The following is a 26,208-nucleotide window of genomic DNA, read 5'->3' on the forward strand; positions in this document are numbered from 1 at the left end:
AAAATTGTTAATTTTTTTTTACACATTTTCCTCATACATACTTTTATTTTTGGCAACTATTCCTATAACCAAAATATTTGCATTTTTCTAATGCAACTAGTCCTATTTACAAAAATATTTATCAACTAATACATACTTCGTATATACTATTTTCAAAGTTAATTTAATGCATTAATACTTGATACTACCTTCTTTTTTTAGTTGACATTTTTTTTTCCACGCATGCCAACAAATAGTTTAACGATTAATAATTTAATTATCAAAATGGTAAAATTATACTCCCTCCGTCCCATTTTGATAGTCCCTTATGAACAAATTTTAGGGCCCGTGTCTCATACGTTTATTTTCAGTTTAGTTCAGCTCAGTTCAGTTCAACTCCTAATTTCCTTCTCTTATAAAATATTCATTTCAGTTCAGTTCAATTCTACTCCTAATTTCCTTCTCTTATAAAATATTCAATTCACTTCAGTTTAGCTCATTTCAGTTCAGCTAAGTTCAGCCTATGAAAACAAGCCTTTAGTCCCAAAATGTTCACCCCTTTTGTTTTTTCCAACAACTATTAAGATTATTTTTTTTTTTTTTACCAAAATTCCCTTCAATTTGCAACAATATTTGTGCATTCAACTTTCCCATGTAAATTTTGTTTTTCTATGTACTTTTATTACTTTCTCTCTCCATTTTTTTTTGCAAACCCAATGTCAATTTACTTTTTCAATTTACTTTAAGCTTTAACTATTTTTTTTTGTGTTTATTAATTCCCGTGAAAAATGCTCATAAGGGACTATCAAAAGGGGACGGATGAGAGTATATCAAAAAAAAAAAAAAAAAAAAAAAAAACTTGGATATTAATAATTTTTTCATTAAAATGATTCAAACAAAATCCTACTTGACTACGATTTATCGTAGCACTCATAAAATTTAGTCAAAGTGCATTTTGTGATTAGTATATTCAAAGAGTGTCAACTAAAAAAGAAAGAAGTAAATGTGAAATCTAATCATTATTTTCTACTCATTCCTTTTAAACCGTGAAAACCCACCAAATAGGCAAATACTCGTATAACCTTATTTCGGGTATAGAAGTTGTAGAAGTTTTTTTTTTTTTTTCATAATAGTAATAATTTACATAGAAAGAGTTTATTTTTTTTTAAAAAAAAAAAACATTGAAGAAACAACAAACAAGATTTTTCATGATATTTGAGAATAGTAATTTTACACAGTAGAAGAAGATATTTTTTCTTAATTTTCTCCCTTTTTCAATTAAAAAAAAACCACGGGAAAAATGATTTGAAAATGGTTAAAAAGTCACCATTAACCAAAAACTTAAGATAAGAATGAGTAATGACAACAACAGTAACAAATGGCGCGACATTTGATGATTCAGAAAAAGACGTTATACGGAGTAATTACATTTTCTTGGGAAACGACAAACTCCAAATTAAGATAATTATTTTAATTTATTTTATACTGAAAATTATAAAATGCACCACTGTCTATGTCACAGTCATCAGTCCCCCTCTTTTGCTTTACTATTTTCTCCTCCTCCTTATTACTGTCACATTCACACATTTTCTCTCTCCTCTTTTTATTTTTTTATTTAATGAAATAAAATATTTTATTTTATTATGATTAATTAATTTATTTAAAGTAGTTAGTGTAGTGTAGTTTGATGATCAGTTGGTAATTGGGGCACCATCATTTATGAGGGTCACTACTCTAACTAGAATTTCCTCATTTCCTAGCTAAACAAACTCCAATAGAATTTAGAGAGAGAAATTTAAATCCCAAAAAAAAAAAAAAAAAAAAAAAATTGTAGAGAGAGAAAGTCTAGAGAGAGAAAGAGATGGGATTGGGGGTTTCAAGGGGGGAAACATGCCCAACTTGAACCCAGCACCTCTATTCTTTGCTTCCTTCTTCAGATCCCAAAGGTCCTTCCTTTCTTTTCTTTTTTTCACTTTTTTTTAGCAAGATTAAATTTTTAATTCATTTTTTTACTTTTTTTTGACTGAAAATTTTAAATTTCAGCCATTTTTTCATCTGGGTATGAAATTTTTTATGGTGTTCATATTTTTACTGCATGTGGGTTTATTTGGATCATTACTGTTATAATTTCTGTTATTGAAGAACAAGGAAGAAAAGAGAAAGTTTTCTTTTATGGTAAATTAAATAAAAAAAAAATTAATCTTGTTGTTTTGTGACTGTTATGTGTTTCTCTACTATTGGTGGGTTTTGTTTTCTAGAAATTTCCATATTAGGTGTTGATTTATTTGGATTGTTGCTTTTTGGGGGTTAGTTTTTGTTCATATTTTTTTACCCCTTTTATATTTATAATAACATAAATAATTAATAATACTGGTATGATTTAATTTTTTTCCCATTTATGGTATAAGTTTGTTGTAATTTTTTTTTTTAAATCTATTTTGGGGTTTGATCATTATTTTCTTCCAAAGTCATAGGGGGTTGAGTTTATGTCAATAGGTTGGTTGAGATTCTTTGTCAATTGTCATCCTTTTTTTTGAGTCTCTTTTTATGGTATAATGTGATTGGGCTTATTTTTGTACGGACTGTTCTTTTTTTGGAATCTTGGTTTTTCATTAGCTCTACCTTCCTTACTATCTTGTTACCAGTTTTGGTAGGAAAGAAAATTCATATCTTTGAGTCATCCTATGTTTTATTTTGGTTTATATTGTTATATAAATAATCTTGCTCTTGTTATTGGATAATTTGCATGCAAATTTATTGTAGTATGTTTAGCTTTCTTTTGGCTGATAATTGTTGTACTTAATTAACTTGCAGCTCGTTGAGTGTTGGGTGACCGAAGCTTGCTCGTGTTCGTGTTTGTGCTCGTGTTTTTGTTTTTCTTTTCAGGTAAAAATTGTTGAATGTTCATGTCATTCAATTGTTGTGAAGGTGTGCATGGTTGTTTTATGCGCAATTGTTGTATGCGCCTTTTACATTCATTTTTCTGGATTGGTTAATACTTTGTATTTAAGAAGAAAAACATATATTTGGATGCAAAAATTGCGGATTTGTATGAAATATGTGTACAATTGTACACAAAGTCGTTACTCTTACTACATCAGTTCATGACCTTGAACTAAGTGAGTATCTTAAAGTTCGAGGTGTTGTTATATACACCCGGGTGTACCGTACACCAATGAGTATGTTGACTTTGAACTTAGTGAGGATATGCTTGAAGCTCAAGAGAATGTTATATACACCTGGGTGTATTGTACACTCATGAGTACATGCGGGTGTACCGTACACCTATGAGTATATACACCCGAGTGTACTGTAAACCGGTAAACCTTGATTATTTATTTTTATTTTGATGATTGTTTTTCATTATTTATTTTTATTTTGATAATTGTTTTTCATTTATCATTAAATAAAACAGCAAAGACTAACCTTAGATAAGTTGTTTTTCAATAACTCTGCTACTCCTCTGACATGTGTTGCGTTTGAAGTTGATGTGTTTTACACAATTATTTTTAGAGTATAATTTATTTGGATGTACAAGTTATCTGAATTATCGAGTTTTGTGTCCATATTTAGGAGTGTGATTTTACTTCTTGAGTTTGTTTTGATTCAATTTGACCGAAGAGCAGCCTTACTGATTTGGTCAATCTTGTGTGCATATCCCTGAAAGTCATTGAAGTTCGTTGTTGAATGAACTTGCTTGTGGTGTAAATTCAGCATCTAAATGTTTCTGTTTCACATTTGTTCTGCTTTATATTCTGTTACCTTTCATTTACTTTGAAAATTGTTTCGTCAAATTTGGATTTTAGACAGGAAAACAACTTTTAGAATTATATTTTTATTCTTAATTGCCTAACGTATAAACTAAGAAACTCGATTAGATCATCACCATGGGTGAGACTCTATTGGGGTGTAAAAAACCTTTATCTCCAATGGTGAGACCTGATGTACGAATACTGACTTGTTTTTGTGCCTTGTTAAAAAGATAATTTTCATTTATTTTCAATCATTTGAAAGATGTTCTCAATTGTGTTGGTTGTTCTTGCTTTGCCTATTTATCCCATGATATGTTAGATTTGGCAACCCTCTCTCGTCTCAAGCCCCCTATCAAAGATGCTCTTCTGCCAACATGGATGAGCCGTTTGTATCCTTGTATGTAGCTATCATTGAGGCAACATGATGAGTTTAAGGGGATTGAGGTGTGTTCAATTAGTGAAACACTATGTTACATGGCCTCTTCATTTCACCTCAAGTATCCATGTTGACTCTCGATACTCATATGACATTTAGACACTTCACTTTTTATCAAAAAAAAAATATATATGAAATTTTTTCATAAGATAGTCAAGTCGGACACTTAAACACATATTTGTATCGGACATGGGTACCCGAGTCTATCTATGTAACACAAGTGAAACAACATATTACTCTTGTATATTGGGGGTGAAGCGGCGAGGCGGTGTGGAGACAGTAGACAAATACCTAGGAATGGATTTTTTTTGGTTTCTTTAGATTTCCTACAAATGTCTTTGTATGTTTATGCGTTTGTTTTCTTTATCAGATTTTGCACCATAGACATACTTTTATGTTTTATCCAGCCCTTTAATTTTATTTGTCACGAATTGAATTGTGGAGAAAGGAGGAAGGCTTTGATGATGAATCTTAAAACAAAACATCTTATGTTGATAAACTAATTAGTAAAATTCGTGCTGATTATTTGATAGGAATTTGCTCGTTTTTTGCAGGTCTAATCTTATCTGCCGGTTGTAGTGAAACCACTCACTTAGATCTGTCTTGGTTGCGTGCTAATTTATCCAAATGTCCAATTTATTTATCAATTACCCTCCACATTGGAATTCAGATGACCAGAGAATGTCTGAATCTCTATCGAAGGGTTTGAGCTTGAAAATGGATTCCCCACCTCAACTTCATCTCAATGCAAGGTCATTAGGATTTCATTTGCAAGATCAAGACTCACCTTCAAGTCAATCAACTCAGTCAAACCATGATATGACTACTAATGCCGGAACCAATTCTCAGGACCAATGCATGTCATCTGAATCTGGTATTCTTTGTTTCATCCTTTCCTTTGTATTCTTTGTTTCTATCCCTTTATCTTTCTCATTTGTTGCTGGGGGTGATGGTGGTGATGAATTTATGGCGATTTGCATATTTAGTAAAGAAGTAGTACATGTGAAGCTTGTGCAAAATTTATCTCATCTCCTAATTAGTACTCCGTGTGTCTTTGGATGTATGTCTACTGTCTAGTGGTGTGTTAATCGTGCTCTTTTTGTATGTTTGTCTAATGGAGTGTCAATCTTCCAAGTGTACCCTCGTAATGGTATCATGCTTTTCATCTTTTTTTTTTTTTTTTTTTTTCTAGGTCAAGAAGTTAATTGTGGCAAGAACCTTGGTCAAATGAAACCAATGTACCTAATGGGTCACCCAGAAGCTGGTTTTAATATTGGTCAAATGGATTACAACCGTGCAATGGTAAGCCGTGATTGTTTTTGTTTTCATCCTTTTTTTAATGATAGGAAGATGCTGAGAGTACTGTCTTCCTTTTGGCAGGGATGTATGCCTTATCCTTGTGGTGATCCCTATTACAATGGAATACTGAATACATATGGGACAACACCCATTGTAAGTTTATTTTCATTTAAATGTTTTTTTCATGCTATTTTATACTTCGTACTTGTTTTCATAATTATACATAATGTCTCCAATTCTATGTATGGATGTATATATTTAGTAGTGGCGAGGGTAAAATCTTTACTAGTAGGTGCTAGGTAAATTAAAATCAAGTTTTATATTACATATATATTGCACATATATTGCATATGAGCTTCAATATATAAATTTGAAATTTCTACAAATTATCATATTGCATTCCTTAAATAGTAAGTTAATTGTAAGTTGTTATTTTAATGATGAATTGTTTGCTATATATATATATATATATATATGATAGAGTTATATATTGGATAGAGTTTAGTGGAGTCAAATTGACTCCATTTTAACGGTGATTAATTAGATTACCTAAAGTTTGGACACGTTGGCGATGAGAGTTTTATAATGTGTTAACTTATAGTAGTTTGGTTAGACATAAGAAGTATCTGTTTCTATAAAGTTATAATTTCAATGGATTGAAAGTACTAAAAATTGTTTGTTAAATACATCCACTCCTCGACATTTATAGAATAAAAACTTGTGTATTAGTTACCACCTGGTTTTCTACTATGTCAATTGATTAATTATTATGTATAGATTATGCCATTACGCCACATTCTGAGTTCAATATCAATTTACACTTGGGTTAAATTAATACTCTCTCTATAGAATCTTGAGAACTAATTATTTTCTTTACCTTGTATTAACTAGATTCAGCCCCATATGATGAGCATGACAACTACAAGAGTCCCATTACCTCTTGATATATCTGAAGATGAACCGATATTTGTCAATGCAAAACAATATCATGGCATTCTAAGAAGGCGACAATCAAGAGCAAAGATGGAGGCCCAAAACAAGCTCATTAAAGCTCGAAAGGTAAGATGTTTCTCCGGCTCTCTTGAATTTCTATTCATGTTCAAATGTTATTCTTCACACTGGATTAGTTGCAATGACTTGTGGTTATGTCAATGGATACAATATATACACTCACATAATAGATTATTCATAATTGTGCTTTCCACTTGTTATGTAGAGGATGTTGACTTTTTATTTTTTTTTTATAATCACCTTCCTATTACTTACAAGCTTATAAGATAATCCAAACATGATCAACTTTATTATTTTTAATAATATGATAGCTATTAACGGACATGATAAAGTAGTATATATGATTATTACTTAAATAAGGAAACTAACTGATAATTCATTTCATTGTTTGGGCAGCCTTATCTTCATGAATCAAGGCATCTTCATGCCTTGAATAGGGTGAGAGGATCAGGTGGTCGTTTCCTTAGTACAAAGAAGCAACAACAATCCGACTCAACCTCTAATAGGAACCATTCAATCTCTGGCTCGAATGCATATAATAACATGGTGTTTGAATCCCACCAATCACAATGCATGGCAACAGGTACCTCAAGCATCTCCACCACCAATGGCAATTCTTTTTACCAGCAACAAGACGGTGGATTCTTAGGCATTTCTTCTTCACATACAGGTGGAGCAATGCAACACAATGGAGGGTTTATAAACAACCCGAACCAGCATCAGGCTCCCGTGGTCCGGTGAAATTGAAAGGAGCAACCAACACATCGTGACTAGGCAACTCATCCTTGGCTTTTGAAATACTTCATATTATTCTTGCTTGTATTAGCCTTCTAGCATTGATTTCATATGCTATGAATGATTCTACCGTGTATTTAAAAGTTTTGAGTGTCCAAAATATTTGATATGAATAATATTTTGGCATTCTTGATCGTGTCAAAGTTTGTTAAAACTTAGTATCAAAACTATTTGGACATCAATTTGGTATCTTGTAATATTGTTAAGCAAACCATTCTAGTATTCCCTCTGATTAGGAGGGCAATCTTATTTAAATAATAATTATAAATGTTGAAACTAACCTATGTTTTTTGTTTTTCGTTTTTTGAAAAGTATATTTTTTTTTTAAACGATGCTTTTGGTGTATATCTTACCATATAATTGTCCAATCGTCAGTCAAATTAAAATCAATTTGTGGCAACTTTAAACTTGATTTTGGGTAAAAAAAAAATTACAGGGTAAAAAGAAAGGATTTATATTTTTAAATTTGTAAAAAAAAATCTAGGGTAACTTTACTTGTAATAAATCAGTATTTGTATACATGCAACATATGTGTGATGACTGTGATCCACTAATACTCTGTACAATATCTGTGGAATATAAACATAATAAATTGAGTTAAGCACACAATTAGGTACTCAATTGTTAAAAATTTCACCTTTTAGGTACTCAATTATTTTTACTTTGCTTTTGGATACTGAGTTAAGAATTCATGCCAAAAAAATTAAATTAGCCAAAAAATTCAGTACCTTGGGTTGAAGAATTTAGTACCCTTGGTTAAGTATGTGGGCCCCACCCGATTAAAAAATTAATATTTATAAAAAAAATGTATTAAATTTGACTAAGAAACTAGCCGTTGGTTTCTCTATTTAAAGAGGCATGAACCTGGCCGAAAATTCATCAAAAACAGCAAGAAAATTCATCAATAATAATTCATCAAAATTCATTCATAAAAAACAGCAAGAAAATTCATCAAAATTCATCAAAAACAGCAGCTTAACCAGCAACAAAACAGGTTCATTGAGCATGTTATTTAGGCATAAATTCTGCAAGGTTTTGCCAGATTTTGTAGGAAAAAAAATAAAAATAAAAAACCAGAAACAGAAGGTTTGCTGCTTCCCCCTGCTACTGGTACTTCAACTCTGCCACAAAATCAACCATTGTTGCTTCTTCTGTCCAGCCACAAAATCAGCCATTGTTGCTTAACAAATTCATCCAAAACCATTTGTCAAAAAAAAAAAAAAAAAAAAAAAAAAAAAAAAAAATCAAAAACCCAAGTTTAACACAAAAACCACAACCAATCGACATCATCAATTTGTTCAAAAAAAACCCCAAAATTCGAAAACCCTAGGTCGCAACAAACATCAACAAATGGGCAAAAAATCCAAAATTTATATCAAATTAACAACATAAACGATGAGAAATTGAGCTTACCTCAAAAAAATGGCGGCTTTTGGTGTTGTTTTCCCCATATTCGAGCGCAAAGGTTGCTCGTTGTTCTTCGACGTTCGCGGCAAAGTTTCCAGAAATGGGAAAGAATAAAGGAGCAAAAAGGGGAATAAAGAAAAAGAAAGGGAAAAAAATGGGTTGACCCGCGAATTTTTTAATCGGGTGGGGCCCACATACTTAACCAAGGGTACTAAATTCTTTAACCCAAGGTACTGAATTCTTTGGCTGATTTAATTTTTTTGGCCTGATTTCTTAACTCAGTACCCAAAAGCAAAGTAAAAATAATTGAGTACCTAAAAGGTGAAATTTTTTACAATTGAGTACCTAATTGTGTGCTTAATTCTAATAAATTGAAGTATAATTATAATTATATATTATAGTGAAATTTTGAATGTGTAATTGACAATATATATGCTATGAAATAACTTTATAGTACTACACTTCAAGTGTGATTTTTAAAGGCTTGATAAGAAAAAAAAAAGTATAATTTACTTATTTTAATGATTTTGAGTATTATATATATTTGTTTAATTATTAAGGGTGATTATTCTAATACTCTGTAGTACACAATGAGACTAATAATAAAACTTGTAAGAAGTTGATATAATGACCTTCACATCAGACTCATAGAGATCATTACATAAGTATGTTTTTCATAATATATTTGTCAAAATAATATAGTATTACTTCTCGTTGACATATACTCCAGAGAGTAATAAAAGAAGATACAAAGTGGTTAAAATCACTTCTTTAAAAAAAAAAAAAAAAAAAAAAAAAAAAAAAAAAAAAAAGGGTCAAAATCACAATTTCACGAGTCACACGACACTCACAGTCAAACCATATATGATTAAGTATGAATCCTACATTAATTTTTTTTTAGGGAATAAATCCTACATTAATCACTTAAAAAAAACTATATAATTGAAAAATCACCTCGTCTCGTCAGTTAATAATTTATTTGGATTTGGTGAACATCATATACTAGAGTGTAATTGTGCAATTTGCAACCAAAAGAAATCATATGAATGTATGTCCAATTTGCAACGAAAGACAATCAAGATAACAAAAGTGAAAGTTATAGGAAGTAGGAAGCTATTTTTTACATTTTTGGTCTAATCTTGGGGCAAAAAAAAAAAAAAAAAAGAGATTTTATTTTTCAATGATTCATTTTACATACGGAGTAGATTAATTTTTTCAATCATGTTTAGATCAGGGTAAGGACAAATAGTACACAAGGCCTCTAATATCATTTCCACTTGCAAATGTTACAATACTGATCCAACAGCGCGTCCATGTAACCAGTATTAGATGGATCATAATCGACTTCTCCATCACCCAGAACTCTGTGTCATCAAGGGCGAGGAGCTGAGAGTAATCAGAATTCAGAACTCATCGATGAAATTAGACAAGGTGTGAATTCAAAGTGGAACTCCTTATGTTCCGCTTCCTAACAACTTCATATAGTAATACGGAGTAAATAATATGAAAGGCACGTAACAGAGTAAAGAATTGTTACAGGATGGGAACTGAACATAATATGTCCCCAAGATTGGAAAGAACTCGTGTCATCAGAAAGCTCAAAATTTACTTCTCAAGATTTCAACTTTCACAATATGCACTTGCAATTACAAAAGAACAATGGTATAATCGCCAAGATAAACATGACCTGACCGGGTAGGGTGGTTACAAACTTACTAGAAGACCATTTCACCATCCATATTTTGCTTGCGTTTCAGCTTTAGTGAGAAACCCTTTAGCACGCCGTTCTGAAAGTTCCATTTCCTTTTGCTTCATATCAAAGTACAAAGCACTAATTTGATGCTTTCGTTTGTGCTGCTTAGATGGTTTCCCCTTAGTTGAAGCCGGCTACAGAAAAACCAAAAAAAATAAAATTCAAAACCATGTTTGGCACATAACTAACAGCCAAGCAGTAACAGAGGTATATCAGGCAAGTATAAAAGATAATCTCGACAAAAATACCAACAGAAAATCCTATATTGAGACCATCAAATCCCAATTTTCCTCTCATCTACTTTCATAGAAACACACTTATAAACAATAAGAGGTTAAGGCACACAGAACCAAAAAAAAAAGAGGCTAAATTATCAGAAGAAGCATAGTACAAAAAGTCTCTTTCAAGGGATTATATATTTGTGTAAAAAATCGGGTTGAAGCAGGTTCCATAAGATGGTAGCTTAATTGTCAGCTGGTATTTATAGGCATACTAGTAAACTGATGCCAGAATAGGTGGACGTGGACTTACCATAGGTATAGTGGTTCAGATGGTTTAAAGATTACGTGGTGGATTAATGCCAGCTAAAAAAAATAAAAAATAAAAATAAATAACTTTTTAACCAACTGTAATCACCATTTTTTATGCCAATGACAATATATTATTAAAGTCATGATTACTTTGAACATTTGAGAAATCTAGATCATCTAATTAATAGATGCTCCAGGAAGAAAATGCCTTATTATTGTGAAGATCTTCTTAACAATACTACAACTAATAAAAAAAAATGGAGATGCACAAACTGCAGCAAGCATGGGATGCATGTTATCACCCGGATCCCCAATCCCCCTCCTTTGTAGTCATACTGCTATTAGAAGTTTAAATCCATGCACACTACGTGCATGGATCCATACGAATTCAGCCCAATACCAGCAGATCCATGACCACAGGAGAAGTACAAACTAAATTCCTCTATACATGTGTCAAAACTTGGACACATTTCATAGAAAAACAATAAACATATAAGACCTCAAATCAGAAAAAGTATAATGAGGTACAAAAGAAGGCTAAATTAAATCATAAAAACAGCACAATAACACTCAGGGCAGTGAAAGGGAAATATAGCTCTTAGTGCCTTCATGCATATTTGATACCATTGTCATCATTTTCTATTCTCATTTCTCCTCAATAGAACTACCCATTGGCCATTATCCATCTTCCCTGCCACCCTTTGGAACTTCAATTTTCTACTATGGGGTCTTTCACATCTCACCCCAATCTTGTACCACAATAATAGCTCCGCCACACCCTCCATCCACCATGATGTGTGCTTCTTCTACCTACATTCCTTCCTTTATGATCACCCAATACTATCACCTCCACTCCCCCTCTCAGTGCAAAGCTGTTGCATCCAACCCCCCCCCCCCCTCTTCTCCCAAAATCAATTTCACATCAAGGTCTTTCCCTCTTACACCAATAACAGCCACAACCTTAATACCTCTCAAGCCAGAATCACAACAAACATCACCAGAGCCAAAAAATATACACTCAGCTACCTCCGAACCAAAATAGACACAACAGAGAGACAGAGACCTAATTACCTAAATATAAGCTTAAATAAAAAAACATACAAACGTGAAAGGTTAGAAGATACGAGTCGATCTCATTAGCTTTGGACTTTGGTGTTCAAATTCAACCATGGAGGCTTCAGATTTGAGGCCTCAATTGTCATGATTGACCTTTGACATGCCACAAATCCAACCATGGAGGCTTCAGATTTGAGACCCCAGTTGTCATAATTGACCTTTAACAGGCCACAATAAACTTCAGCATTCATGACTACAAACCTACAGCTACATTGATGGTGAAGGCAGAGGACAATAGCACCAATTGCACCAATTTAGGTGAAAAGGGGAGATGGTGCCAGTAAATAGCGACGATAGATGAGAGAGGGAAGAAGGAATTGCCGTGGCAGAGAGAGAGAGAGAGAGAGAGTTGTAAGAGCATCATGTTCTTTCCATAAATCCAGTCAACTTCCTTGCTTGATTACTTTTTGTTTTCCTAGAGTCAACCACACAGGCCCTTAAAACAGATTATAGTTCAAATTTAGATTCAGACAGCCAGAGGATTAGATAAGCATGATCCATAGTTAGTAACATTGCGTAAAGGTTGATATATAACAAGGCCAAGTAGCAGTACTTATACAATAACCATAGAAACTAAAAAACGTTCGCAGTCTGACCAAAAACTCCACAATCCCTAATAAAGGTCAACAACACAAAATGTTCACTTAATTATCAAAACAATTAAATTGAGCTGAAGATAAAGTCATGGACCAAGTTGGAAAGAGAGTTGCATCACTTGCATGCAACGAGAGGCTATTGTCCTCAAACCTATAAAGACACAACCGAAAAGTATATATGGGATTCCATGGAATTTTGAACCGTTAGAAGCTATTCATGGTTCTTTGGGGTTTTTTATAAGTGAAGAAAGGTGGGTAGTTGCGTACCAACTTGAAAAATTACTTCAACATTTTTCAAATGGTATTCATAGTGTATGAAGCAAGTTCACCTTTCAAATCTCCACTTTGCTAAACCTCAAATTCATCATGTCTTTCTCTGCGTAGTTGCGTACCAACTTGAAAAATTACTTCAACATTTTTCTCCACACTGACCAGGATCAGTTCCCCATATTTTGGCCACTGACATGATTTCAAACAGAAAAGATTACTGTGGAAAATGCCTGCATCTAGACCAAAGTTGACTATATTCCTTACCAAGAAAAGAATTTCTTCAAAGACCATAAAGACATGAATATTATTAGCATCCTAAAAGGACCCAATTACCTCCATATGAAAATAATTCCAATCTCATGAATAATTCCTTTGGCTAGCCCATCAAAAAGACAAAAACTCTCCAAAATCCATGGAAACAAGAAAACCATGTATTTAAATTTCCTTTATAATCTGCAAGTCCCAACCTAAAACCCACGGTAGAAAGCCTTCAAAGTCTAAGCAAACATTATCTCTTTTGATCAACCTAAGATAAAAAGAATATATAGGTAGCATCATAACATAATATTAAGTTTATGTATCCCTAATATAAGACAATTTTTCTTCTACTTTCTCTTCAAATTGACTAGCAACAAAAAGGGTCCTAACCTAAGGCATAAGGCAGTAACAAATTTCCAGAATTAGCACACTCCAACATAGCATGCTACAAAAAAGTAACACCCTCAAAATGGCCAATGAACCTTAAAACTTAATATGCAGGACAAGCAGGCATCTAGCAAATGAAAAGAAAGCATCTTTGGGCTTTGTGATACACTTATCACGAAGACTATCATCAACAACAACGAATTGGTAATAACTAATAAGTGCAACACCTAAGAGCTCATCAGCTCATGAACAATAACAACATAAAGCTTTGCAGCTCCAGGAAAACTGCAAAAGCTCCAAAATGAGAAGCACATAGTTCATACGATTGACACGGGCCTGGTAAAAGCAGTGAGCACAACAAGCACACAAAAGGACTTCATACTTTCTGCAGCATCCCACAACATGTAAAGTGAGAGACTGAAAATTCCCAAAGCAATCAACTTTCAACCCAAAAAACTCACAGTAACAACAATCTCAATTCACCAATTAAGGAACTAATAACATAAGCAACAAGCCAACAATCAAAATATAACAATAAAATTGCAAAATCTTAAGTTCACAAGGTTATAGAATATATGATATACCTGATAAGAAGGCCCAAATGCTATTCCAGTAAGCTTAGATTTATCCTCAGTAGGGCGGTTCTTCATCAATTCATCCTGCTTCACCTCAATAATTTCAGCTGGTGGTTGATCCTTTCTTCTCCTCCCACCCAAACTAGCAAAGCTATCAACCCCACTGACCGCCATCGTCGAAGCCATCTCCTCAGCTGAGGCACCATTGTACCAATGACTGCTATCATAACCTTGATAGCCACTATTATAATCACTTGAACTACTTCCATAAGCATCATAATTAGCATACCCTTGACTTTGATCCCCTGCAACACCCACTCCATAATTATAATTATAAGACTCTTCCACCAAATTCTGCTGATTACTCCCAACATTAGGATCAAACCCCACTTCAGAATTCACCCCATTAACCTCCGAACTCCCCGAGACCGACATCGGTCCCTCGGTTTCGACAATAGACCGACGACCCGCCCCCAACGAAGGCGGCAGCGCACCAAGCGAGTTTTGCCCAGAATTTTTAGGGGTTGGCATACTTGAAAGGAAGGATTTAACAGAAACATCTTGACCCAATTGTCTTTGCTTCTTTCTCTCTCTTTCCTCTTCATCTTCTTTATCATCTTCATCATCATCATCGAAATTAGAAGGTGGGTTTGGAACAGGAGGTCGAAATTGAACAACCCTTTTGGGATTAGGGGTTGGAAGAGGTAAATTAGGGGTTGTTTCAGATTTTGGAGGTGGGAGGAAAGAGAATAGAGCAGAAGATTTTGGGGGTAGGGTTGAAGATTCTTGATTTGGGGGTTGTTTTTCGATTTGAGAGGAAGATTTGGGAGTAGAGAGAGAAGAAGAAGATGATGCAGAAGATTGGGGTTTGGGAAGAGAAGAGAAGAGAGAAAGAGAAGGTTTTGAAGAAGGTTGTGGTTTTTGTTGGTCTTCTTCTTCGTCTGAAGAAGCATAGCTTGCGAACAAGGAATCCATTGAAGCTAAACAATGTGAGGTGAGTGCCAAAATTTTGATTTGAGTCTTTCTAAAGTCTAAACGTTGTTGTACTTAACTGCCCTTCTCCAAGGCCCAAGGGATTTGAAGAACGGCAAGAGTTTTAAATTGCACATTTACGGTGACGGAAAACGATTACATCATGATTATATTACGAGCATACTTGATTGTATTAAGATTAACTCGTTTGTAATATTGAGATGACAAAATCATGTGTTATGGACTAAGGTCTTAAAGAGTATAGAAAAACATGAAGTAACATCATTCTTCATATATCATTTTTCAAATGGTTACAAATTTATGAATGAAGAAAGTTTTTTGAATTTCCCGAGTAGTTTTAAGCGAATACTCGACTATCGAGTAGGAAAAAATTCCCCTACCCAAGCTTGAAGTATATTTGCCAATGTACTTCGAAGAAAACAAAAACATTTGGGAGATACTAATAGAAGTTGTTGGTAAAATGCAGAGCCGTAGCTGGGGCAGGGCATAAAAAAGAGAGAGAAAAAAGGTATGTACAAAAAATGAAGAACAAGAGAAGTTTGAGTTATTATTTACATTTCTCTTGCAAATTTGACACCTGACAATTCACACTTTATTTTCTATAAATTACCGGTTAAAATCAATATTGATTCCTCAAATTGGTTGTTTTTAGTCTTCAAAATTAAATTATCTTATTTCCCAATTTAACACTCATACAAATTTCCAATTAATTCATACTTACTAATTGAGAGTTATATATTTGAGAATACATAAGAAATTAGCCTAACTAAAAGGGAATTTGGGTTATAAAAAAAGCATCGAAAAATTGCATAAGTGGTTTATTGATGACGTTGTTATGAGTTTGAAACTAGAAAACAATGAAGTGTAGGCCAACAACATCATCATACCGGTAACAATGGTTAATGGATGGGTTTTAAGTCTTTTAACTAAAACTGCCAATAAAAGTGAAAAGTTTTAGATCATATATTCATTTTCTTCCCATTATTTGTGTAATTATATATGTGCTTGATTAAGATGAACTCTCTTGCAATATTGAGATGACAAAATTATATGTGTTGTGGACTAAGTTCTCAAAAACAAGTATGTAAAACATGAAGTAACATGTTCTTCACATATCATTATTCAAATGGTTATGACTTATGAATGAAGAAAAATCTTTGCATTTTTCGAGTAGTTCTACACGAATATCCAAATCACGAGAAGGAACATTTTCTCTACCCAAGCATAAAGCATATTTACCAATTTACTTTGAAGAAAACAGCAGCATGTTAGAAATATTAATAAAGATTGTTGGCAAAAATTAGATCGTATCTGGGGCAAGGTATAAAAGAGAGAGAAAAGGTTTGTACAAAAAATGAAGAGCTTGGTATTATATTCCTTGAATAGATAATAAACTTGAAACCCATTAAGAATATCCATTGTATAAATTAAAAAGTAGATCAACTAGAATTGAGATAAATTAGTCTGTTTTTTTTTTTACAAGAAGAATAATATTATCATTAATAAATAGCCATACGACATCTACAACAATAATAAAGATTTGTAAACCACAGATCTAGAGAAAATAACATAACTTTTACAATCAAAATCATAACTAATTTGCGTATCGGACATAGCTCGCACTCCACCACTTCAAACTTGACGTGAGTAGAGATTTTCGATGTCTTTGCATTTTTCCAAGTAGAGACCTTCGCAATCTGCGCTGATGTTTTGATCGTAGAGTTGATGACGAACCCTAAACCCATATGAATCCAAATCACCTTCTCAATTATTATTAAAACCCTAAAATTAAAATTTTCATCCATAGATGAGAATCAAAATCCCAAAAAATTGGGAAAACCCCAAAAAAATTAGGACAGACTCTCACAAACGGAGAGAACAGAACAAAGCAAAACAAATCAAATAACAAAAAGCAAATTAAATTGAAGAAAAGGGTCGGAAATAGTCTAATTTCCGAAGAAATAAGACTATTTCCGGCATAAACGGCCAAGAAAATTAAAACCCTAAAGAGATGAGAGAGAAGAGAGAAAAGAGAGAAGAGAGAAAAGAGAGAAGAGGGAGGCGGCTTTGATGAGATAAATTAGTCAAATGAACCATACCTCTATACCTTATTTCTAACCCGAGTACATTCTAATTCTACCACAAAACAAGTTGGTTAGTAATTACTACGGAGTAAAAAAAAAAAAAAAAAAAAAACTGTATGACCAACTTGTTCTCCATTGAATACCACGTGAAATCAGTCAAATCACATTACTTTTTTTTTTTTTTAACTACCTTTATACCTAAAATCATGTCACTGCCCTCAACGACTTTACTCATTTAGCATTCTTCATTCAATTTCAAAATTTGGATGAAATCGGATTGAATTATTTTTTCTTTTCAACCAATTTTTTTTACAAAAAAGTACATAAATAAAGCTCAAACGTGGCATTTTAAATTTGGTTAAACCAGAACGCCAAAGCACGACTTTACAGCTCCGGCAGTGTAGTGCGTGAGTCCTCAACAACAAACACCAGGTAACCAACCAAAATTTCACACCCTTTTTCTTCTTCCATTTTTATCAGTTGATTGAAGAACTCACAGTATCTTTGCAGAGGAGAGAGAAAACCCACCTTCAACAATGGTGTCGTACGTAAACGCGTTACTCTACGGAGTAGGAGGGATAGTTATGGCTGGAATGGCGTTGTTGGTTGCGTTTCAAGAGCGACTTGTTTACGTTCCTGTGTTGCCTGGTCTTACCAAGTCTTACCCCATTACTCCTGCTCGTTTGCGTCTTCTTTATGAAGATGTTTGGCTCAGATCTTCTGATGGGGTTAAACTTCATGCTTGGTTCATCAAGCTTCTTCCCGATTGCCGAGGTTTTTCGTTTTTTCTCTTCTTTTTCTTGTATATTGTGGTTATGGGTTTTTTCTTGATGCGGAATTGGAATGATTTTCAGGGTTTTAGGGTTTAATTTGGTTGGTTTTGAGGTGAAGATTTCTGGGTATTTGCTTATTTTTGCTATGATGCAATCTGGGGATTTTGAAATTTTTGTTAGAAATGAATTTTTGGTGGAATTGTTTGTTTAAGTTGATGCGAATTGTTGGGTTTATGTTTTTGTAGATTGATTTCTGCAATTTGGTAGGTTGGTTCTTGGTAGGAAAGTTTCATTGTTGATCTTATTCTGTGCAAAATTGTGCTATTGTATGGAGTAGAGGGTTTTCATTAGTAAGGTGTTTCAGTAGGTTTTTCCCTGTACTTGATAGCCGTGATTTGGTGATCATGTTTTGGATAAGAACTGCCCTCGAAAACTAATAAGATGGGTGAGTTACTGAGATGTAGTGTGGTAATGAAGCAGATGTACTTAAAATGGGTTCAGTTAATTTATCCCTTTTCACTTGTTTGTTAGATCTTGAGCATTGTTTGCAGGATATAAGTCTGTTATAGTAAATGACGCTTTCTTTATTATCCTAAATTCTAAACTAGATTACTGCAAACTATTACCTAAACACTATAAACATGAGGAAGTTTCCTGCTACACTGGGTTCAAACATACAATGAAAAGAAGGATGGGTTTTTTTTGTGGTATGGAATTACCCTTTGGAGTTAGGTTGGTGTGACAAATTTCATCCTTCTAGATTTCTCTGTCACGAATCAGGATTTTGATAACCGCTCCACTCTCACATGAGGATTGTGTTAGTTCCTTCAGGAACAAGTCAAAGTGGACACATATGTTTATACCATCGTCCATTAATCCTAGTCATTTTTTCATACAGATCATCTATTTGGGTACCTTGAATGCCTACATTGGCTATGATTCACTGCTATTAGCTAGTTAGATGGATGAGCACCTTTAAGATTTGACATAATGTTGTCAATGTAATGATCCAACAGGCAGGTTGGCATAGCTTGAGGACATCCCACCGTGATAGATTTCTAGTGTTCCTAAGCCTGTGTTTCCTAGGACTTTCATAAATGGCCACTTAAGGAGGATACTGTCAGAAAAATCCCAATTTCCAAAGGATGAATGCCACTTAATGAGCTAAACCTGATTGGATGAGGTGCAACTCTAAAAGTACAACCTCCATGGCTCCACATGCCAAATGCCGCGGCTGAAGTCTAAATGGCTAGCCAATCATTGGCCTAGGTTTTTGAAAGCCTCTATAAAGATACCAACATGAATTTATTATATCATAAAATTTATCAGAGCCCAAATTCTGTAAGTCACTATCTCAACATTTCCTATCGTTTAGGTATGTTGGTGACCTTGGTGTACTGGTTTCCCCCACCATTTTTCCACATCGTGACGGAAATTGAGCATCCACGAGTTTTCGCTCTAGACTAGGGGTCTTGCATAGTTGAGCTATTCTTCCATCACTAAAAATGCAACACTTGCCTATTTGGGACATTTCAAAAGAATTGCAACACTTCCTTTTTTGACAACTTTTGCTGTTTTTCACACCTACTTTGTTCATACTTGGCACACTCTTTCTCCCTCCTCTCCTATCTATCGTCCATAAAATATACTTGTTACTTTTAACTTTTTGCATTCTCTCTCCTCTTGCATTAAATATTGTGCCAACATCAAGTGTTGCAGTTCTAGTGATACAGAGGAAGTTTATTTTTATACAGTATTATCTGAATTTGTTGCACTTTGGAGGACTTTATACATGCCAATGACTATAAATAGAGGAACGTTGTGTTGAAAGTTTTACTGGTCTGGTTTGCTTGTGACATCAGCTACTGGAGTAAAAAAATAGTGAATTGGAGAGAGTTGTTGAATTTGAGAACTCTGATGCTGAATCAAATCAAAAGTGTTATATTCAGTTTATTTGGTTTGAAAAAATGCCTGGGATTTTTGTGGACTGTTTGTATTGGTATGTGGGAGAAAGTAGTGTTACTAAATTCACCAGTGAAAGATTGGGTAAATGTATACTTTGTACGCAATTTTCTGCCTTATTTGGGAAAATAAACCATAAGTGCACTATAATTTGCTTTTTTCCAATTCGTGGAGGATTAGCGAATTGATTTATTGTAGGGAGAAGTTGTGGCTTTTTTGTGGGAACATCCGCTCTTAGTTTCCACTATCTTCCAGACTTTATAACTTTTCTCAATTGTAAATCAGCCTATAGTGGAATTAGGAGTTGGTCAGTTGGTGGTTGGTGATGTATACTAGATTAGAGAAGTCGCTGTTCTAACCATCCCATGTTGTCTGAAATCTGTCTTCATGCCAAAGTTTCTTTTGATGAAGATAAGAAATGTGTGCTCGGGTTTGATTTTTTTTCAAGAATGTAAGTTCAACCTATAGCAGATTCAGTGTTCTACAGGTAATTTCAAGGACATCATTAGTGCCTCAACCAATGTGCTTTTCTGATATATTAATGTCTTTTCTGTCCTTGGATTCTTGAGTTAGAAGTCACTTTTTTTCTCTCCTTTGTTCTTCTACACTTATGGATTAAGGCTTTGATTGATTGATTGTGCTTCTCATACTTATTTTCTTCATGCTCATGGTGGTTATTATGGTGACTTTGAAATAAGTAAATATATTTGCTGGTATATATCTTTATGAATTACAATAGTCAATTAACTTCTGCTACTGATTTCAGGTCCAACTATTCTGTTTTTTCAAGAAAATGCTGGAAGTATCCTTCTTTTATTGCTACATGCATTCAGATTCATGTGACAAATCTGGACATTGGCCTTGATTAATATTTGTATATCATTGATGCTGCTGTTATTGTTTGAAGGCCTTAACTTTCTTTTGTGTAGATATTGCTCATCGCCTTGAAATGGTTCGGATTATGATACAGAAGTTGCAGTGCAATGTATTCATGCTTTCTTACAGAGGGTATGTTCCTTTGGCTGCCAGTGGATTCTCTGACACCTTTTAATAAGTAAATATGTGCATATATGTATACATTTGCCCTAATATTAAATATGAAGTTTGTGTTTTTGATTTCTAGTTATGGTGCTAGTGATGGCTCTCCTTCTCAACATGGAATCACCAAAGATGCTCAGGTTTGCCTTTTCACTTAATAGTTTTTCCAACTTTGAATCTTTGTTATAGTGATTAATTGCGTTTCTTGATGAAATATCTTGTTTTTTAGGCTGCATTGGATCATCTAATGCAAAGGACTGATATAGACACGTCCCAGATAGTTGTGTTTGGGAGGTCATTGGGTGGTGCAGTTGGAACTGTTCTTGCAAAAAACAATCCTGATAAGGTATCAATTATTTATCAACTTGTAATGTAAAATTTTTTCCCCCCTATAATTTTAGTGCAAATTAAACCCACTTTTATCCAAAATAAGTGTCATTTCAAAATTTCAAGCATCTTAATAAAATTTTCTTATATACTGTTACCGTCTCCCAACCAGTTCATGATCCCATTGTTACAACTAAGTTTCTTCTTCTTCGGCTTTTGCTTCTTTTGATAAGTAGTTTATTTCAGATTGTCCAGTAGCCCATAAGGTGAGAGTTCCAAATTTCTGTTTTTAGGACTCTTTGGTAGGTGGGGTTTTGAGAGGCTAGATAAATTTAAGTCATTATTTTTTTTATCTTTGATGACACATTATAATTATCTTATCTCAATTGTCTTTATTTTTTCACTTCTGAATCCCATAATTCTCTTTTTTCTTTTCTTTTCTTTCTCTTTTTTATTTTTTATTTTTTATTTTTATTTTTTAATTTTTATTATTATTGTTTGCTTCACTAGGAATTAAGCTCCTTCTTAGATTTGCACTTCTTGGGGACTTGGCCACCAAATATGTTTCTTGAATTTAACTTGTTTATTTGACATTAGGGGAGAATGGGAGATGCATTTTTAGAAATTCATCTTATACTACATTTAGGAACTGCTTACCCAAGGTGTGTTGAAGGTGGGATAAGCCTATTTTCATGTTTGTGACATTTCTATTCCCAAAGTAGACTCTTGTCTTCATTATTCCTCATCAGGGTCAATCAAACATCAACTTGAATGATTATCCAGGAAGTTTGGCAGTATGTTATTTTATGGCAATAGAACTAGCTCATTTTCTCAAGCTCCCTTATTTTTATTAAATCATTTGATAATATCATTCCCACCTCTGAATTTTGTAATTCTTGAAAGGTCTTCATCTCCTAATATATTTATTTTAGCTATGAAGTTATCAGTAGTCAGTATTCAGTTAGCAGTTAGCTGTTACTTGACCACATTTATTTGGCAAGTTTGCAGTTTCTTCTGATCAGGACAAGAAAACTTCAGTGTCTGATCACTTACAAATCCTTCTCTAGTCAACTGAGTTTCTACTCTGTTCCTTGTCCTTTTATCTATCTGCAATATTTTTTTTTAGGACAGTAAAGTTCCTAACGAGTTGTACTATCCAGATAAAATTAGCAATCTTAAATACTCAGTATGTTCTGAAGAAGGGTCAACTGACCATCTTTTACCCATGTTCAATTCACATCATAATGAGATTAAGAATTCAAGAGTCAAGTCTAGATCAGGAAATATAAGTTTGGATTAGTTCAAATAAGATCTAAGTTTTAGATAAGCAGAAATAAGTGAAAAGATTCAAGATCTAACAAGTTTAGATAAGAGGAATTAAGTGAAAAGAACAAAGATCTAATAAGTTTAGACAAGTGGAAATAAGTTCAAAGCATCAAAGCTTAACTCTGCTTTACCATGCAACCTTATACTCAAAAGGCTCACTGCTGCATTGTTTATGAACTCCTATTTGCTTATTCCAGGTTTCTGCCTTGATTTTGGAGAATACATTTACATCCATTTTGGACATGGCTGGAGTTTTACTGCCTTTCTTGAAATTGTTTATTGGCGGAAGCACTGGCAAAGGTCCTAAGATTCTGAACTGTGTTGTCCGATCACCTTGGAGTACCATTGATGTTATCGGTCAGGTAAAGCTATGTGTGCTGGATTTGTGTTGATTTTCTTCCTGTCTTCTCAAAAGAAAGTTTTGCCAAAGTCTTGTATGTTGCCTGACTCATTTCTAGAAAATATGCTGGTCCTATCTGCTCAATGAATTTGTCTTCGACTCTGTCCAAGTTTGGATTTCTTGTATCTTATGGTTGTTTATATGATAAATAGCATATAAGGACCTTGAAATTTTGTTGCTCTGATAGATCATTTTGCCTTTTGGAATTTTTAAATTAAGGAGAATCCTAACTTTGGAGGTCTTATCTCATAATGGTACCTAGTTATATGCTCTCTCCATTCTGTGAAGTTTTTCCCACTTAATATTCATGTAGTCGAAGTTTAAAAATTGATGTATATAAGTAAAATATCATCATGTGAGGTCTTGTTAGTTTAAATGTGATTTTCATAATATCAAATTGTCATAATATTTATTAGGTAAGAACTAAAGGTATTAATGGTCAAAGGTGTGCATTGGAGACGTGCAAAAGACATGGGAAGAATTTTATGGAAAAAAGGGAGTATTAATCTTCAAAATAGTCCCATGAAATGTATGTCCCTGCTCAATATGAATTATTGTAAGAATAAAACACCAAGAGTTGAATTTTTTTGGAGCTAACAGAAGTTTGGATCAAACATGTTGGACTATCTGTTTCTTTTTTTGTTGCCATTGCCGCTCCTTTTCATTTGAAATTGCTTACATAAATTATGAAGTAATTCTTGACATTTCATGTGCCTGATCCTTTGGAATATTTGTGTACCATGTACTCTTTAGTTCTCCTAGCTTGTCACCCTATCTGACAATAAAACCTGAGTCTTAATCCATTTAAGTTCCCTCCAACAATGTATTCTTCTATATTTGCTTTGTTTGTACGTAGAATGAGGACCTTTATTGATGTAAAGCTAAGGCATATCTTTGCTCCCTATTCTGTTTTTCTTTCATGCCTGAATTATTTGATTTCCGATTCCTGCCTGCATTTTTATTAATGAAAATATACAATTCTCTAAATTCATCTGCAGGTTAAACAGCCTATCCTTTTCATCTCTGGATTGCAAGATGAGATGGTTCCTCCAATCCACATGAAAATGCTGTATGCCAAAGCAGCTACCCACAATAAACATTGCTTTTTTGTGGAATTCCCTACTGGCATGCATATGGATACATGGCTTACTGGTGGAGATCGTTATTGGAGAACAGTTCGTGAATTTATGGAACAACGCGTAATTGAAAACACACACGATGAGTCTAATTCTAGTACCAATGGTAACCTATCCTGAGCTTGCTCCTAGATTTTTTTTTTTTTCACCAGCATATTGACTTCATATAAGAATTAAGGATACATTCATTTTGATGTCCACAGGCCATGAGAGCAAATAGTGTAAAGTGCAAACTAATACCTTTTGTTTGCCTTGCAATTTCTTTTTTCTTGTGGATATTTTAGTGGTGAACTATGTGGTAATCATGTGAATATATGAGCCATTCCACTTATATTAATAAAAGTCAAGGAAGTTCAATAGTACCTAAATATTGCCAGTATTATCTTTCAAAGTTAGTAGAGTATTAATGTTAATAAATCGGGGCAACTGAAAGAGAATCTCTTGTTTAAGATTTCACTGCTTTCTAATTTAAGAATTCACTGTACCAGCCCATGACATCAGTTGAGTTTCTCTTAGAAAATAATTGTTACTCTTGAAGGACCTTTACTAAATCTGTAATTCCTGTACCATGGGTTTGCCTGAGCTGTTTACTTGGCTTCTTTCAAGCTCTCATGTTATCATGGCTCATTGTTCATCTCTTGCTTGAGCTTTCCATTTTGTTTGAAATGTTCACTTATTTGATCAACATCAAAATTTTGTTAACCTGTTTCTTCCGGCGGTCAGTTTTTATGGCACATTCTAGTAACTTGACAGTCAAAAGTTATAATAATGTGCATAGCATTGCCATTCACATTTTCAATCCCCTTTCTTTGTTCTTTGTATGCTTTAGAAAATGCTTTTCTCATTTTTATCATTACGTTCAGTTTCAGCTTTTTGCTTTGCACATTGCTCCTTGTTTTGTCGAGGGGAGAAGCTCTTAATTTTCTGAATTCAAGCTGTTGTATTTGCTGCAGTTTATCCAAAAATGTGAAATCTGGGTTTCATTGTCACTAATATTGTCGACATATTGCCATCTTGGTGACCCTTAGTGGCCTAGTAGGTGCTTTCTTTTATTTTTAAATGTCCATTTTATTGAATATGCTCTTAATATTGGTCCATTTTGCTGACAGATTCTCTTGCTGGTTAAGCAGTTGCTGTTAAAAGACGTTGAAAAGTAGATTTTCCTCTAGACATGGCTGAAATTTTTTGTACCTGTTATTGCAATGTGTAAAAGCTATCTGGAAAGAGTTGCTTCTGGTCAAGATTCTTATTAATGGCTTTGCGTTCTTGCTATCGATGTTGTTTTTGTTGAACTTCTTATAGCAAGAACTGAGCACGTTTGTGTTCAATGTCTCTAACAAAGTATGGTGAGCAGATTTATCAGCCTGTGTTCACCATGCAGTAGATAGTAGCAAGGGAGATGCAAAACATACACTGTATAGTTTTTGCTCTGAAGATGGTAACTCATTATTTTTCTATTGTGTTAGATTGGGTTTTACTAAATCTTTGTGGATTGAGATTTTAGGATCTGACTCAAAATACTGATCCAGCATTTAAGGAGTTAACTCAGTGAGAGTTGAGTTGGATGCTGAATTGTTGTAGTCAATACATTTTCGCTTTATTATGCTGTTAGTAAAGTGGATTTCTGAAGTAATTTTACTGGATGATGTATAATGTGTTGTTTTAGTACAATATTGAGGCCTGCTCATTGTTCCTAGTTTATAGTTTTTGTGATTAGAATTTCAAGTTTTTGTATCGACAGTAAGACCTGCAATATCTCCGCCTGGTGAGTTTTTATTCCTATGCAGCAATGTGAACCATGTACCTTTTGCTCCAATGTATAGATAATAGATCAATCTGAGACTTTTAAGCAAACTTAGCATATGGTTTTGATCATGTCAGTGGCTAATGGATGTCAATGCTGTTAAAGAACGTTTCTGGTGAGAATGCAAACCTTTCTTCCTAAATTTACTTGATTTTACCCCTCTTTGTCAGTGAGGAAATTTCAGAGTTAAACTATATATAG

At 33.7% G+C, this 26,208-nt stretch overlaps 3 protein-coding genes across 6 annotated transcripts; 2 read left to right on the forward strand and 1 right to left on the reverse strand.

The window, feature by feature from the left end:
• The first annotated feature begins 949 nt into the window (after window positions 1-949).
• Window positions 950-7,552, forward strand: LOC145578874 (nuclear transcription factor Y subunit A-3-like). Of its 2 annotated transcripts, XM_081636171.1 has the most exons (8): window positions 950-1,925; window positions 2,794-2,865; window positions 4,722-5,041; window positions 5,360-5,469; window positions 5,548-5,619; window positions 6,358-6,525; window positions 6,874-7,060; window positions 7,148-7,552. In XM_081636171.1, the coding sequence occupies exons 3-8, from the start codon at window positions 4,795-4,797 to the stop codon at window positions 7,216-7,218; spliced, it is 855 nt and encodes a 284-aa protein (XP_081492297.1). In that variant the 5' UTR covers window positions 950-1,925; window positions 2,794-2,865; window positions 4,722-4,794; the 3' UTR covers window positions 7,219-7,552. The 2 variants fall into 2 exon arrangements, with proteins under 2 accessions (XP_081492297.1, XP_081492296.1); XM_081636170.1 differs by having other exon boundaries at window positions 1,265-1,925; window positions 6,874-7,552.
• A 2,609-nt stretch (window positions 7,553-10,161) lies between these two features.
• On the reverse strand, window positions 10,162-15,196 carry LOC145580037 (uncharacterized). Its single transcript, XM_081637354.1, has 2 exons — window positions 14,174-15,196; window positions 10,162-10,566 (listed from the first exon to the last, which is right to left on the reverse strand). Exons 1-2 carry the CDS (start codon window positions 15,137-15,139, stop codon window positions 10,408-10,410), a joined length of 1,125 nt encoding a protein of 374 aa, XP_081493480.1. The 5' UTR covers window positions 15,140-15,196; the 3' UTR covers window positions 10,162-10,407.
• A 2,334-nt stretch (window positions 15,197-17,530) lies between these two features.
• LOC145578875 (alpha/beta hydrolase domain-containing protein WAV2-like) lies at window positions 17,531-25,849 on the forward strand. 3 transcript variants are annotated; one of them, XR_014098938.1, is made up of 10 exons: window positions 17,536-17,673; window positions 17,752-18,015; window positions 20,743-20,778; window positions 20,906-20,984; window positions 21,100-21,154; window positions 21,244-21,360; window positions 22,865-23,029; window positions 24,066-24,309; window positions 25,157-25,238; window positions 25,313-25,849. XR_014098938.1 is itself a non-coding variant. In XM_081636173.1 (9 exons), the coding sequence occupies exons 2-9, from the start codon at window positions 17,778-17,780 to the stop codon at window positions 25,327-25,329; spliced, it is 951 nt and encodes a 316-aa protein (XP_081492299.1). In that variant the 5' UTR covers window positions 17,531-17,673; window positions 17,741-17,777; the 3' UTR covers window positions 25,330-25,849. The 3 variants fall into 3 exon arrangements, 2 of the variants coding, with proteins under 2 accessions (XP_081492299.1, XP_081492298.1); XM_081636173.1 differs by lacking the exon at window positions 25,157-25,238 and having other exon boundaries at window positions 17,531-17,673; window positions 17,741-18,015; XM_081636172.1 differs by lacking the exon at window positions 25,157-25,238.
• Window positions 25,850-26,208: the final 359 nt, after the last annotated feature.

This window comes from Chenopodium album, chromosome 14 (assembly GCF_948465745.1).
Source record: "Chenopodium album chromosome 14, dcCheAlbu1.1, whole genome shotgun sequence".
In the NCBI taxonomy this organism is placed as follows: Eukaryota; Viridiplantae; Streptophyta; class Magnoliopsida; order Caryophyllales; family Amaranthaceae; genus Chenopodium; species Chenopodium album.

Bases quoted from the DNA above. Each gene is read 5' to 3' on its own strand.
- LOC145578874 (XM_081636170.1), top strand. From the start codon at position 4,795: ATGTCCAATTTATTTATCAATTACCCTCCACATTGGAATTCAGATGAC. The intron at 5,042-5,359 runs GTATTCTTTGTT...TTTTTTTTCTAG, and splicing joins ATGCATGTCATCTGAATCTG to GTCAAGAAGTTAATTGTGGC. The intron at 6,526-6,873 runs GTAAGATGTTTC...TTGTTTGGGCAG, and splicing joins AGCTCATTAAAGCTCGAAAG to CCTTATCTTCATGAATCAAG.
- LOC145578875 (XM_081636173.1), top strand. From the start codon at position 17,778: ATGGTGTCGTACGTAAACGCGTTACTCTACGGAGTAGGAGGGATAGTT. The intron at 20,779-20,905 runs GTATCCTTCTTT...TCTTTTGTGTAG, and splicing joins TTTTCAAGAAAATGCTGGAA to ATATTGCTCATCGCCTTGAA. The intron at 23,030-24,065 runs GTAAAGCTATGT...ATTCATCTGCAG, and splicing joins CCATTGATGTTATCGGTCAG to GTTAAACAGCCTATCCTTTT.
- LOC145580037 (XM_081637354.1), bottom strand. From the start codon at position 15,139: ATGGATTCCTTGTTCGCAAGCTATGCTTCTTCAGACGAAGAAGAAGAC. The intron at 10,567-14,173 runs GTATATCATATA...GTTTTTCTGTAG, and splicing joins CATTTGGGCCTTCTTATCAG to CCGGCTTCAACTAAGGGGAA.